This window comes from Amphiprion ocellaris, chromosome 24 (assembly GCF_022539595.1).
Source record: "Amphiprion ocellaris isolate individual 3 ecotype Okinawa chromosome 24, ASM2253959v1, whole genome shotgun sequence".
Lineage (NCBI taxonomy): Eukaryota > Metazoa > Chordata > Actinopteri > Pomacentridae > Amphiprion > Amphiprion ocellaris.
The window spans coordinates 18079792-18095113 of NC_072789.1; the positions used below are offsets into that span (position 1 = coordinate 18079792).

The 15322-nt window shown below is 44.1% G+C and overlaps 1 protein-coding gene across 6 annotated transcripts in view; it reads right to left on the reverse strand.

The window, feature by feature from the left end:
- Positions 1-15322, reverse strand: part of impg2b (interphotoreceptor matrix proteoglycan 2b) — a 45254-nt gene that overhangs the window by 22273 nt on the left and 7659 nt on the right. For all 6 annotated transcript variants that reach the window (XR_004847572.2, XR_008600752.1, XR_004847571.2 and 3 more), the window contains 9 exons: positions 10710-13441; positions 10472-10633; positions 9271-9329; positions 9009-9029; positions 6487-6737; positions 6325-6386; positions 5674-5890; positions 2973-4642; positions 2075-2294 (listed from right to left, as the gene is read on the reverse strand). Coding sequence is in view for 2 of the 6 variants with exons in the window: in XM_035949500.2 (XP_035805393.1) it covers positions 2075-2294; positions 2973-4642; positions 5674-5890; positions 6325-6386; positions 6487-6737; positions 9009-9029; positions 9271-9329; positions 10472-10633; positions 10710-13441 (5394 nt within the window). In the remaining 4 variants the exon portion in view is untranslated. The remainder of the gene's footprint in view (positions 1-2074; positions 2295-2972; positions 4643-5673; positions 5891-6324; positions 6387-6486; positions 6738-9008; positions 9030-9270; positions 9330-10471; positions 10634-10709; positions 13442-15322) is intronic.

A 15322-nucleotide genomic window follows, 5' to 3' on the forward strand; every position in this document is an offset into this window, starting at 1 on the left:
CTACTGAGAAGCTCAGGGAACATCTGGAAACTGATGCATCTATTACACTATGAGGTGTTTAGGGAGCATCTGGGAACATCTCCAGTAAAACTAGATTTTGTATTGTGAGACTGGAGCCTCTCTGGTTTATTTGCTTCGATAAACAGTTAAACTTCCGTTTTCCAGCTTCTGATTCTCATGTCTTCATGTTCTGCTTTGGTTCTACGTTTGAAGAAGGCCTCAGATTCCCCAGAATCCCCTCTGATGTGGACGTTGTGATGCTCTGGAGCAGATAAACCGGCTCGTCCACACCGTGTCCTTGTGCAGTGGAAAACCTGCCTTCAGAGTAACCTGATTATAGCGTCCAGTGAGCGCTGCTGTAGATTATCAGGAGCTGCTCTGATTGGCTCAGATAGATTAAAGACGACGGAGGAAACATGGAGTCATTCCTCAGACGGGTTCCTACTGGTAGAGCCACAATCCCAGAGCAATACTATTCTATTTGTAGCCTCTGGGGGGCAGCAGGCAGTACACCGCTTGACATACTAACAGCTTAACAAACAGTCACCTGAGTGTTATCAGTAATTAAAATAACATGAGGGGTTCTATTTTGGGTCCTTTCTATTTTTACAGTTTTATTAAAGTTGCATGAATTAACTTTTGTCCATTTCGGGGCAGCAGAGCGAGCCCAAAACAAAATATTTCACGTTTTCAGGTCAGAATGTAGCTGATGTTAATCTGTTAGCCCGGAGCTAACATGATCCTCCCATCAGCACAATTAGTAATTACCTGTGGGGTTCCTCAGGGTTCTACTCTGGGTCCTTTATATTTTCATTTTAAGGTTTTATTAAAGCTGAACTAATGGATTTTTGTCCATTTGGGGGCAGCAGAATGAGCCCAAAATGGTTAGAAAGTAATTGATGCTGACAAGTTAGCAAATAGTTGCATCAGTATTATCAGTAATAAGTGCAATGCTTTGTTCAGTTTTTTAAAATTTGGTATCTAATTCCACTAGAGGGTATCAGAATGATTCCAGAACAGAACACACAACTAGTTATCATGTTAGAAAGTAGCTGATGCGAACCTGTTAGCACAGAGCTAACATGATCCTGCCAATAGCACTAGCAGTATTGAGTGTGGGGTTACTCAGGGTTCTACTCTGGGTCCTTTTATTTTAAGGTTTTATTAAAGTTGAACTAACTGATTTTGTCCACTTGGGGGCAGCAGAACGAACTTTAAACACAACATGTGACGTATCAACAGGTACTTCTGATAATTTACCATCTCAGTACTTCCTGTTTGCCCCAGTTTGATGCCACACTGATGTTCCAGGTTCTAAGGTTCCTTCCTTACATGAAGTTCTGTGTTTTTCTGTTTTCGTTTTCTCCTGATAAGCTGCAGGTCTTCTTTTAGAGGTAAGTTTTCAGGAGAGCTGGTGTTTGTGTTCTGAATGTGTTGCTGCTCAGAGAGAGAGTGGGCTGAGGCTAATTGAGGTAAACATGATGTTGATTCATCGGGATGAGTCGTGTTCTGCTCACGTTCCTCCCAGACAGATTATCCCGGTATTAGATCAGAGTCCTGACAGCTGAACGGCTGCAGACGCAAACTTTGAGAGAGCTTTAAGTTGTCTCCAGAGACAAACGTTAGGGGCTAAAGCAGCCCTAAAAGAAGCAAACTGTCTGACTGAAGAGCTGGAGGTACTGATGAAGGTCAGGAGATGCTTCTGACTGGACTTAACGATTAAATTCACAGGTTCCTACTTTACCACATGAACACCAAAATAGTCAAGACAGTCGATTCCGATGCAGAAAAACTCAAAAGAAAAGGAAAAATACAGGAAAGAAATGAAGAACAGAGATCTGGATCTTCAGATGTTTTAAGAAAACAAACCTTCATGAGTCATTTGTCTCTGATAAAGTCTCATGTTTTTAGCTGTTATTGAGTCATTTCCTCACATCCAGATAGTCTAAAAACGTCGTGTCCTCTGACTTATCCAGACGTTTACACCTTATGGCAGCAACAAAACTTGTGATTTCCTTATTTATAGAATGAAAATGGAACATTTCTAAGAGTAAAAGGTTGTTTCTTGTCCTACCTGACTCGACATCCAGCGAGTACTTGTCGATGGCCATGTTCATGGTCTGGTAGGCGGTGTTGGCGAAGTCCTCCAGGATCAGGTAGATGACGTTGGTCACCCCGCTGGGAACCGGTTTGCCGAACCTCATCCTGCTGTTCACCACAATGCTGCCGTTCCTGAAGTTGAGGATCTCCAGATTCTGGAAGTTGTTCAGGTTGGACTGGAGGTACGGGACGAGCTGCGAGGGGAACACAGCGAAACGTTTTGATCACGACATCTACAAGTTTTTATCCAGCGAGACCTGATTCTGTAGACGTCTTTCCACCACAGGAAGTTAAAGTTTACAGCAACAACCTCCTGATTTCACCAAAACGATGACTAATACTTGGTATGTCCTGATCCCATTCCAGATGGTTTTACCTGCTTTCTGTTGGCTTTTTTCTGTTTTCTGGAGTCTCTTTATTATTTGTCGGAGTTTAGCGATTGATTGATTGAGTGATTGATTGATTGATTGATTGATTGATTGATTGATTGATTGATTGATAATGCTTGTGATTACTGATTGAAAAATTATTGTAAATGAACATCCTTTAAACGGGTCAATACTGTTCAGTTAAAAATGAATTGAAGGTTCCACACCTTTCAGATCGGATCAGAACACCCTAACGGATATAACTGACTGGACATGACTCCACTTCTATGTAGAACATAGAACAATGCAGGCTTGCTTTGAATTTTAAGTTCTGTAAGTTTTGTGTTGAGACTTTAACACCACAGCATAACTCTTTCTTCTCCCCTGAAAACAGCTCTGAAAGAGGTTCTACTTGAATGGTTCCAGAGGTTGGAACAAAGGTTCAAGCAACCCTGAAACAACCAAGAAGTTCCTGCAGTGGAAAACGGCTCATTGAGTTCTCACCAGCTGCAGGAACCGCTGCTCCAGAGCCTTGTACTCCGGGGAGCTCTTGTTGAAGAGGTCCATGGAGAAGGCCATGTTGGTGACCCTGAGGCTGAAGAACACCGTCAGAGCTCTGCCAGGTCGGGTTGGTAAGGCCATGACATCCAGGTCCGACCCCTGAGCTCCGCTGGAGAAGCCGCTGCTGTCGCCTTCAGCCGCCACGCTGCCGTACGGGAACAAATCGAAGCTGACGTCGATGCTCGGCACACCGGGGAATTCGTGGTCAAAAGACTGAAAGTCGGTCACAGGAAGGCTGCTGTTGACTTCCTGTAGCAAAGAAGTCGGCGTTTCAACGACGTCGCTGCCGACTTGTCCTTCTGAAGGATCCGTCAAAGTCACACCTGAGTCTCCGTCTGGTGCTGAAGAACCAGGAGACTCTTCTGAAGGAGTCCCTTCAGTTTCTGGTGTTGACTGAGGAACATCTGAGGATGGAGTGCTGATTGGACATTCAGTAGTGTCCTCATGGTTTGGGTGTTCATGGTGAACCAGATCCTCGTCCTCTGGCAACGAATCCGACACTCGAGTGAACGGTGAGTCCTTCTCTGGAGACAGAGCGATGCTGCTGCCGTGGTCGGGGCTGACAGAGGGAGTTGGACGAGGGGCGGCGGTCATCGTGGTGACGACCATGACTTCATCCACAATCAGGTCCTCGTCTATGGCCTCAACCACCGGTGCTGTTGTTGTATGAGTTCCATCTATGTGCTGCTCCTCCAAAACCTCCACCTCTTCATGGTCTCGTGTCTCTGGCAGCAGCAGTTTTTTTTTTTCCGTCGGTACGTCCAGATGTGGCGGCTCGTCGGTGATTGCATCAAAACTAGAATCACCAACTGTGACCACCTGGACTTCTACAAAGGCCGGCAACTCTTCGGTTAAGGGAGCGCTGGTATCAGGGCCTTGAGGGACTTCAGATGTAACTGCTGGAAGCTGCACTGCTGCTTCGGAAGGTTCTTCTGATTCCTCCAGGGTTTCTGGAAGGTTCACGGCTGAATCAGTTGGTTCCGCAAAAATAGCAGCATCCAGGGTCCAAGCTTCAGGTTCAGAAAAATCCGCAACTGGCACCGCCGGGGTGTTTGGTTCGGTCCAGTCGTCATAGACCCCGGATGCTTCCACTGTCTGCACAGAAAGTTCTACAGCCAAGGTTCCTCTGGGCGAGAACACGGGAGGCTGGGTTGTGGTCGAGAACCGTGGCTCTGTGCTGATGTGTGGTGTTACCAGAACTTGATCCGGGTAAGGTTCCTCGATGTGTCTGTCTGGAAGTGGTTCTATAAAACCAGGTGTCTCAGTGAGTTCTAGTCCAATCAGAACTTCTGTCTCGGTGGTTGGTGACTCAGCAGCGACCTCGTCTTCGTCCTCCTCCAGATCAGGCGGTGGTAGAACCTCCAGGCCTCCGTCCCCCTCATAAAAGACACCATCGGACGTCGGTGAAGTCCACCAGGACCAGACATCAGATTGGCCGTCTCCAGAGAACCCGGAGCCGGAACCATCGTCCAGCGAGGCCTCCGAGGAGGTTTGAGGTTCCAGAGGAGGAGATAAGCCTCCGGAACCAACCACATGGTCTCCTCGGGGAGGATCGTCTCCACCACCAGCAGAGTTACCGAGCAGGAATCCCTCGTCTTCAATATGTCCACTATCTGAGGAGCAGAGAAACACGAGAGAACGTTAGATCCTGATGGAACCGTCTGAACTATCGGTCCAAATGGGTTTCAGCTGCAGCCTCTTTGGACGTCAACCGTCTTCTTCTGATGGCTTCAGGCTCCACCGATTCTAACACAACGATTATTGGATTATTGCAAAACTATCAGAAAACAATCCGGGGAGCTAAACCTACCTATTGGGAAACTTTCAGGAAACTTTGAGAAATAATCAGGAAATTAGTTAGAATGTTTTGAGAAATTCTCTGGGAATTTTTGGACAATTTTCCATGACTTTTGGGGGGAATTTTTAAAGGAATTTTTAAGGGAATGTTTTTGGAATATTTCAGGATTTTGGGGGGATTTTTGTTTTTCATTTCCTGGGATTTTTGAAGAAATGTCCAGGATTTTGGGGGAAATTTTTCAAAGAATTTTGAGGGAATTTTCTGGGAATTTGGGGGGAATTTTCCTTAATAGTTTCGCGTTTTACAAAGTTTTTGACAAAAACTTTTCAGGAATTTTTCTGGACTTTCTAGAACTTTCTGGAAATTTAAAGGACTTTTTTGAGGGCGTTTTGGGAAACTTTCAGGAAATTAGTGAGAATATACTGGGAAACTGAGGAAAATATGGGGAAATTATAAGGAAAGTATCAGGAAAGTATCAGGAAATTATTGTTTTCATAAACAGAGCTTAGAATTAATGTTAAATGTTAAACAGAGTGATTTTTACAGATGTATTTCAACTAATTAAACTGCTACTAATTATGAAGTTTGAGGCTGCAGCAGATCAACACCATCAGAAAGGCTCTGGTTCTCTGAGCTGCTGCATCATTTAGGAGTCAGAGTTTATGGTTTACGAAACAAACAGAAAGGTGTGAACATCTGGAGTTGTGAGGAGGTGTCAGAAGGCTCCAGTGGATTTATTGGTTCATTGTTGAGCTGGACTCAAACAGTAGAAAAACAAACAAAAAGAGAGCTGAAATTTAACAGTCAACCTTTTAAACCCGGGAATCTCTGTTGGTCTCTACTCACTCTTGTCCAGAGTCTCCGGGTCAAAGGTCTTTGCTGGGAATTCGTTGACGCTCTCGTCGAACATGAAGACGTCGTTCTCGCTGGCCGCCTCGCTCTGCGGGACCTTCCATTGGTCGAACAGGTCGAACAGGAAGTCGTCCTTCTTCAGGAAAGCGTCTCCATCGTCCGCCTCGTGGATCGGAGCATCAGGAGGCTTCTCTGCAGCGAGGACGTTATCCTGGACAGGAAGGGGAAGACGGACGTCATGTTCTCGTCTCAGTGGGAAATGTTCTGGAAATTCATCTTTATTTAGTTTACTTCATGTTTCTGAATAAACAGATTTACTGCTGAAAGCTTTAATCCTCTGAACGTCAAACCTGCTGGTGGATTTAAAAAACAAGTTATCGAAAAAATCTACAAAATGACGACAAATGTCAGCCAGAAAAAAACAGAAAGAAACACCAGATTTTAGGGTTAAAATGAGTCCACAGTGGGTTAAAATGAGTCCACAGTGGGTTAAAATAAGTCCACAGTGGGTTAAAATGAGCCCACAGTGGGTTAAAATGAGTCCACAGTGGGTTAAAATAAGTCCACAGTGGGTTAATATGAGCCCACAGTGGGTTAAAATGAGTCCACAGTGGGTTAAAATGATCCACAGTGGGTTAATCTCACCATGTTGTTGAAGGTGTCGGCTGGTCGACTCGTGGGTTTCTCTGCTGGCAGCGAGTTCTCTGCTGCATAAACAGAAGTTCTGTTAGTTTCAGGGTAATTATTACTAATCAATCTGTGGTGTTCTGGACAGGAAGTGACATCAGACTCAGCAGGATGCAGTACCGTTCTCCAGCAGCAGGGGGTCGGCCGCCTCCAGGCTGCTGTTGGTCATGAAGTTGTCCTTGTGCAGCGCCTCGGTGATGTAGTTGCGGAAGTCGGTGATGGTGTAGACCACGGTGGGCTGCTCGGCGGCGCCCGGGAAGTTCTTCTCCACCAGGTTGTTCTGCAGCGAGATGAAGTCCAGCGTGTCGTTGGCGATGCCGCCGCCGTCCACCTCCAGGGTGATGGTGTAGTGGACCAGGACCACCAGACCCCTGGAGATACAGCAGGAGGCAGACAGGTGATCAGAAACAGCAGCAACAGCAGGTTTGCTCGGTCTACCCACAGAGACTCCAGATCAGTTTGGTCAACCCTCCTGTCATCCTCCGGGTCACATTGAACCATTTTAAAGTTTGAAAATGCGGAAAAAATAAAATATTTTCACAGTGAAAGCTTCCATGTTTCCAACATTTTCAGGAAATTTTTGAACATTTTTTGGTGCAAAAAAGAAATGCTAAAAAAAATGTTTCCTTAAGAACATTCGGGAAAAAAATCAACCAAAATTCAGCGAATTTCGCTGGATTTTGGTTGATTTTTTTCTGAATGTTCTTAAAGAAAATACTAGAAGTTTTACTGATATGTATAGAATCACTTTAAATATTTTAGGATTTTTTGGAAGATTTTTATTCATTTCTTGAACATACTTACATTTTTATTATTTTTAAAAAATTTTTATTTATTGCCAAATTTGGGGATTTTTTTTAAAAAAAGAACAAAACTTTTCAGGGAAACTTTTAAGGAATTTTTGGAATTTTCTTCTTGAAGATTTTGCAAATTTTTTTATAAATTTGGGGAATTTTTGCTGAGTTTTTGGACTTTTTTCAGACCAGGAAACTACTTTTTTTGGTGCCCATAAATGAAGACGACAGGAGGGTTAACGCAACTATTATCAGTTATTGGGAAGTTATCAGAAAACAATCCCAGGAGCAAAAATTATCTAATGGGAAACTTCTAGGAAACTTTGGGAAATTTTGATGAAAGTTTTGAGAAATTAGTAAAAAGCTTTTGAGAAATTTTCTGGGAATTTTTTTTGACAATTTTACAAGATTTTGGGGGGAATTTTTAAAGAAATGTTTTGGGAATATTCTAGGATTTTTCTTTTACATTTTCTGGGGCTTTATCGAGAATTTTACAGGATTTGGGGCAAAATCTTTAAAGAATTTTGAGGGAAATTTCTGGAAATTTTCCTGAATATTTTTGCCATTTTTATAGATATTTTTCAGAAATTTTATAGGATTTTTTCTGGACTTTCTGGAAATCTACAGGAAATGTTCAGGGAGTTTTGGGAAACTTTCAGGAAACTTTGGGAAATTTGGATGAAATTATGAGGAAGTTAGTAAGAAGCTTTTGAGAAATTTTGGGGGAATTTCTTTGACAATTATACAGGATTTTTGGGGTAATTTTTAAAGGAATTTTGAGGGAATGTTTTCGGAATATTCCAAGATTTATCTGGGATTTTTGTTTTTCAATTTTTGGAAATTTTGGGAAAATTTTCCAGGATTTAGGGGGAATTTTTCAAAGAATTTTGAGGGAACTTTTCAGGAATTTGGGGGGAATTTTCCTGAATATTTTCAACATTTTTCTAGATTTTTTTCTGAAACTTTCCAGGATTTTTTTTTTATTTTTATTTTCTAGAACTTTCTTGAAATGTGCAGGAAATGTTTAAGGAATTTTGGGAAACTTTCATGAAATTACTAGGAATATACAGAGAATTTTTTATTTTTTTATTTTTTTATTTTTTTACATTTTTAAAGGAATTTTGAGGGAATGCTTTGGGAATATTCCAGAATTTTCATGGTACTTTTGTTTTTCATTTTCTGGGACTTTTTGGACAATTTTTAAGAATTTTGGGGGATTTTTTTTAAAACGAATTTTCTGGGAATTTGGGGGGGAATCTTCCTGATTTTTTTCCAGAAATGTTCTAGGATTTATTTTTGGACTTTCTAGAATTTTTTTGAAATCTATAGGACACTTTCGGGGAGTTCTGGAAAACTTTGAGGAAACTTTGGGAAATTTGATGACATTATCGGGATATTAGATAGAAAGTTTTCAGAAGTTTTCTGGAAAATTTTTCACCATTTTCCAGGATTTTTAGGGAGATTTTTTTAAACGAATTTTGAGGGAATGTTTTGGGAATATTCCAGGATTTTTCTGGGATTATTGTTTTTCATTTTCTGGGATTTTTTGGAGAATTATCCAGGATTTGGGGGGGAATTTTTCCAAAAATTTTGAGGGAACTTTCAGGGAATTTTTTCAGGAATTTTTGGGAAAATTTCCTGAATATTTTCAGCATTTTTACAGATTTTTTTTCAGAAACATTCTAAGAATTTTTATGGATTTTCTAGAACTTTCTGGAAATCTACAGGAAATGTTCAGGGAGTTCTGGGAAAGTTTCAGGAAATTACGGGAATATACTGGGAACTTTCAGGAAACTTTGGGGAAATTACTGTTTACCAACAGTCAAAGTGAATAAGGCTGAAACTCACCGTTCCAGGTCCTTCTGAGGCCTGGAAACACAGAAAACAAACATCTTCAGACACTAAAAGCTGACAATCAGCAGCTTTTATCACATTTAGATTCATTTAAAGACAGAAATCAGAACAAAACACATCACTTCTCACACGTTTTCTTTTTCTAAACAGCTTAATGTTTAAATATTTGTTTCCAGATCATGAAATCCAAACACTGAACAGAAATCTGATTCATTTGAAAATCATTTTGCCAGTAGAATAAAACTTTGTGACTCACCTGAACTCCACGATGTGAACCTTCTTGAATCCCGGCAGACGATCGAAGGCGTCTTCAATCTGCACAGAACCAGACAGAAGCAGACGATCACAGACAAAGACAAACAGAACAAACCTAGAAATGGTGCACTGCTGTCAGGTTGTTGTGCGTCTCTTTGTTGTCGTTTTGTGTCTCTTTATGAGTCTTTGTTGTCATTTTGTGTCTCTCTGTGGTCGTTTTGTGTCTCATTGTAGTTGCTTTGTGTCTGTTTGTGTCTCTTTGTGAGTCTGCCTCCCAGCTGTCGTCCTCCAGATGTGGTAGATGTGGGTGTTGTGTGTCTGGGTGTGTTGGTTGTGTTGTTGCAGGTCTGGAGGAGGTTTTCCTGGCAGCGTTTTTTCCAGCAGCTCAGTGACTCACAGTTTGTATCCTGGAGATCCTTAGAGTGAGAAAACTGGCCTGAAAGGCTCCACCAGGACCAGAAGGACCAGGTTCAGAGGGACCTGGAGGGACCTGGGGGGACCTGGAGGGACCTGGATAATCCTGTGGAATCATCCTCGTCCCCCCAGGTCCCCCCAGTCTGACAGGTCTTGTCAGCAGGTCTACGAGGCGTTCAGGAACATCAGTAAATTATAACATCTATTGATGGATATTCACAAAAAACTACACAGTTGTGTCTCTTTGTGTTCGTTGGGTGTCGTGTTTTGTGTTTCTGTGTTCCTTTGTGTGCTTGTGTCGTGTGTCTGTGTTGTGAAGTGTTGTGTAGCGTTGCGTGTAGTATTGTTGTGTGTCTGTGTATAGTTTTGTTCTGTGTGTGAGTAGTATTGTGTGTGTTTGTTGTGTCTCTGTTGTGTGTCTGTGTATAGCATTATGTGTCTTTCTATACACTTCTATAGGTGTTATTGTGTAGTAGTGTTGTGTAGTTGTGTATCTACCCTGCGGCTGAAGTGTCTGGCTAACTTCTGTAGGTGTTATTGTGTAGTATTGGGTAGTTATGTATCTACCCTTCTACTGAAGTGTATAGCTAACTTCTGTAGTGTTGTGTTGTTGTGTAGTAGTATTGTGTGTTGTTGTGTAGTGTTATTGTGTAGTATTGTGTAGTTGTGTATCTACCCTTCTACTGAAGTGTCTGGCTAACTTCTGTAGTGTTGTGTTGTTGTGTAGTAGTATTGTGTGTTGTTGTGTAGTGTTATTGTATAGTATTGTTGTGTAGTTGTGTATCTACCCTTCTACTGAAGTGTCTGGCTAACTTCTGGTACTCGGAGCTGCTCGGGTTTCTCAGAGCGTCGTTGTAAGTTTCTCCTCTCAGCCGGATGCTCAGCTCCACCAGCTGGTCCTTCAGGGGCCTCGGGGGCCACGGCAGGGCCTCGTCTATCTCGTTCCCGATCTGAGGGGGAGGAGCCACACAGGTGTCAGCAGGTGAGTCATCGGACGGTACCTCTAACTGACCAATGGGAGCTCACCGAGTTCTGGTCGTCCCAGTCAAAGCCGTTGTTCCCCAGGAAGTCGTCGGGTCCCTGGAGGTCGGGGAAGTTCCCATTGTTGTATTCCACCACGTACTTGGTGGTGGCCTCCAGAGAGGAACTGGCCGTGGCCTCCTCCACCGCGGGTTCTGGAGGTTCTTCTGCTGGAGGCTCCATCACGGTTCCTTCAACCGCTGGAGGAGCTTCCTGGTCCTCACCTGGACCTCCATCCTCCTTCTCGGTGGGTTCTACCCCTGGAACCTTCCCTGTATGGAGGTCATCTTCTGTAGGAGCCTCAGAGACGGTTCCTTCCTCAGGAACATGTCTGGGTTTTGTAGGTTCGGGTTCCTGGGTCTCCTCTGGACTTTCTGGTAGAACTTTCACCTCCTCCTCAATCCCCGGCATTAATCCCTCAGTGTCTTCTGGAACCACAACAACAACCGGAGTGATCTCTTCTAGAACGTCTTCTTCAGCTTCTGCCATGGTTCCGTCTGCTTCTGGTTCTCCAAAACCAACTTCCTCCTCTGTTCTCTCATCTAGATCCTCAGAAGTTCCATCTTCTTTCTCCTCATACGTTCCCCTTCCGGTTGATTCTTGTGTTTTATCTTCAGATGTTCCGACCAGATGGGTTTGATCTTCATCAGGTTCTACTTTGTGTTCTGCTTCTGTTTCAGATCCTCCTGCAGGTTCTGACTTTTCTTTGGGTTCTTCCACAGAATCAGTTTCTTGTGCTGGTTCTCTCGTGGGTTCTATTTTTCCTGCCGTATCTTCTATAACTTTTGTTCCTTCTGTGGATTCTTCTACTGGTTCTTGTGCTGGTTCTTGCGTGGGTTCTATTTCCTGTACTGGTTCTCTGGTGAAGTCTGGTTCTTGAACTGGTTCCCTCGTGCGTTCTGGTTCTTGTGCTGGTTCTTTAGGGGGTTCTACTTCCTGTACTGGTTTTCTGGTGAGCTCTGATTCTTGTACTGGTTCTCTGGTGGGTTCTGTCAACTCCTCCACAGGTTCTTCTATGGGTTCTGCCTCTGTCACTGGTTCTCCTACAGGATCAGATTTTTCTGCAGATTCTTCTACAGTTTCCAGTTCTTGAGTCGGTTCTGCTATTGTTTTAGTGTCTTCTATAAGTTCCTGTACTGGTTTTATTGTGGGTTCTAGTTCTATTGTGGGCTTTGATTCTACTGTGGGTTCTGTCTTCTTTGCAGTTTCATCTGTAGGTCCAGCTTCCTTTACGGCCACTCCTGTAGGTTCTACGGTTTCTTTTGCAGGTTCCGGTTCTCCTCCTTCCTCCTCTACAGGTTCTGTTGGTACCGTAACAGTATCTTCAGCCTCAGCAGGTTCTCTTGTAGCTGCCAATGGTTCCTCCTCTGTTTCTTTTATGTTCTCTACAGGTTCTTCTTCACTGATTGGTGTTTCTCCTGCAGCCTCTACTGGTTCTGTTGTGGTTTCTCCTGTGTTCTCCACTGTTATTGGTTCCTCTGGTGGTTTTTCTGTTTGAACAGGTTCTTCTCCAGTAACAGTCTCAGTTGGTTCTTTTACGTCGGTTCTCTGATCTTCATGTTGGACTTCCACTTTCAGCTCTTCATCTGTATTTCCTGTGGATTCTACGGTTTCTTCTTCCTCAGGTTGTGGTGCCTCAGGTTGTGGTTCCTCGAGTTGTGTTTCCTCAGGTTGTGGTTCCTCAGGTTGTGGTTCCTCCGGTTGCGGTTCCTCAGGTTGCGGTTCCTTGGGTTGCGGTTCCTCTACTTGTGGAACATCCTCAGGGACATCGATAGCATCAAAGATCTCAGCAGGCTTTGAAGGAACCCCCTCCTCTCCACTGTCTTCACTACCTTCTATCTTCATGGTTGTCGTCAGAATGGAAGCTCTGGAAGGAACTTCTGGTTCTACGACAGATTCTTGTTCTGGAGTCACATTTACGAGAACTTCAGTTTCTTCTTCTGGATCTGTCATGAGGAACACAGTTGCAGCTGCTTCTGTCCTGACTTCAGATTCTTCTCGGTACTCCTCCACAGCAGCTCCTGACGGATGTTCTGCTGGTTCCGTTTGTATGTTTCCTTCAGGTTCCTCAAGAGTTCCTGCCTCAGTGGGTTCAGGATTTGGAGGTGGTGTTTCATCCACCGGCTTTGGTGCATCCTCAGTTGGTTCTTCTACAACGTTCTCAGTGAAGGTTGGAGATTCTTCTGGTCCCACCTCGGCTGTGACCGTCGTCTCAGGGATCGGTTCTAGCAGGACTTCTGAAGGAACCTCAGCAGTCTTTTTTGGAGGTTCTTCCTGCCCTGTTTCCTCCAGCGTGGCAGCTTCTGTTTCTGCTGCTGTGGTTGGCTTTGGTAGAACCACAACAGAACTTTCTGTGGTGAACTCCTGAGCTACAACCTCTGACGGAGGCTCCTCACCTCTGGGGCTGACCTCATGAATCAGCTGAGGATCAGGAACGCCCACATCTCCAGGTGAACTCTCAAAGATCTCACTGTGTTCTGTCGTATCTGGAACAGGTCTGTCCTCCTGATCCGTCTGATCAGAAGGTCCACCATCCTCAACAATGCTTAGAACCTCAGCAACCCCAGCTGGGCTTCGTGAAGCCTCCAGGACATCTTCAGCTTGTCCACCAGCATCGGCGGTTAAGTCCTCAGGAACCTCAGTGAAGAGCGAGTCTGGGAACCGAGCAGTGACCTCGTAGCCCGGAAGAAGGCCTTCATGATCGGTGGTGATGGTCTCTGGTCCGAAGATGTCTTCATCTGTAAAAGGACAAGAGGGAGGTCAGATCTTTACATGACTTTAGATGTTTCTGCTGTTCTTTGGTTTCATTTTCTGGGATAAACTCAAGGAACTGCTGAAAAACATCAAACTGTTTGTAGAAGCTAAAGTAAAACCAAGACGTGATGGAACCTCGGAGTGTTCATGGACACATAAGAACCAGTCCAGGTTCTGGATCATCTCAACAACGTAAAGTTCTTCAGATATTCTAGCAGAACAAACCTTCACTGTTCTGTTAGATGTTAAACTGTTGGTTGTTCAGTTTAAAGACGTCTTTAGTTTCAATTAGTTTCCAATAAAACAACAAATACAGACCAGAAGAAGCAACATGTTCCCAGGGAGGACAGATGGTTTGAGAGAGGCGTGAAAGAAGCCATCCATGTCAAAGTGGAGAAGCCATCTCTGAACAGGGGGGTGGTCTGCGACATCATCTTTCGCCAATTTACAATCAGGTCCTTTCAACACTCCCCAAAAGAACTACTCAGCAGAATGACTCAGGTGAGGTGGCTCATGCTAACGACCACCATTAGCATTCAGGGGCTCGGTGAAACTCGCATTTCAACGACCCCCTTTGTCACTCCCTGGCTCCCAACGACCATCGTTGAGGAGCCAGGTGGGCCTTGGCAATGGTCGTCGGAATGTGAATAACACTGACCACACCTCACAGAGGTTATAAGCTGAGGCAACATCAACCACCACCAGAACCGAAGAAGCCTCTTGGATGAGAGGTGAGATGTCTTCAAGGAACCTTCTTAAAGTCCAGTTGGATTGATTTAAACAACTTTGGATAACCATGACCTGGATGAATGAGAAACTACACAGACATCGTGTTCACCTCTGATTAAACAGTTTCAACTCCTGGATCTACTTTTAATGATCTGACACTTTGTGCTTCTAGGAATCATTGAAGAGTTTCCAGCTGGGTCTGATGAAGGTCCAGACCTGATGAAGGTCCAGACCTGATGAAGGTCCAGACCTGATGAAGGTCCTGACTGAGGCGATGCCAGGAAGCTGCTGGTGTCCTGCAGTAAACTCAGTCAGTCTGCTGCCTCAGTGACCAGACTCAGAGGGTAAAGAGGCTTAAGGTCTATTCTGGTCATCGTGACGGGAATCAGCCTCCTGCAGCCGTAAGACCGATCGGGGTGGAAGGTGACGGACATTCTGTTGAGCAAACAGACGTCTGGAGGGGGGCTGGCTTTAGTTACTTTTGGTTTCAGGACCGGGTCCAGACAGCAGCTGATAAATAGTTCCACCACATTAGGACGCGAGAGCTGTGATTGGACGAGCTCCAAACTGCCTGGAGATGAGACTTTCACACCTTCTGGTCCCTAAGAACATTAGACAAAGCTGAGATCTGTGACCACCCAGAAAATGATGGGTTCGTTCCAGCCACTGGTGGCTCGGATTCACCAGTTGGAGTGTCAGGAATTAGCCAGAAAAACATGGATTAAGACTGTGGAAGTTCCTGGCTGATGGTTTATGTTTAGTAGAAGTCTTCCATAGTCAGAGCATTCTACACAGCACTAACACAGGATGTACAATGGTCTGCTGCACTTCATTCTATATAATGTAATCTACACATCTGCTAGTCATTGCTGTGAGGAACGATCTGCTGCTCCTCATTCATGAAAACACGGTGCAGCAAACCATTCTACCCAGCACTAACAGAGGACATCATAAGGTTTGTATCTAACCATGCTAAAAGGTGGAACATACAGGAGGTCCTCCACTTACATCAGAGTTCCGTTCCTACAGATCAATGGAAGTCAGAACTCTGGAGAAAATGTAGCCAAAGCTGTTCCGTGCATCACGATATCGATCAGTTCATAAAGTCATGAATACCAACGACTTTCATGCATGTA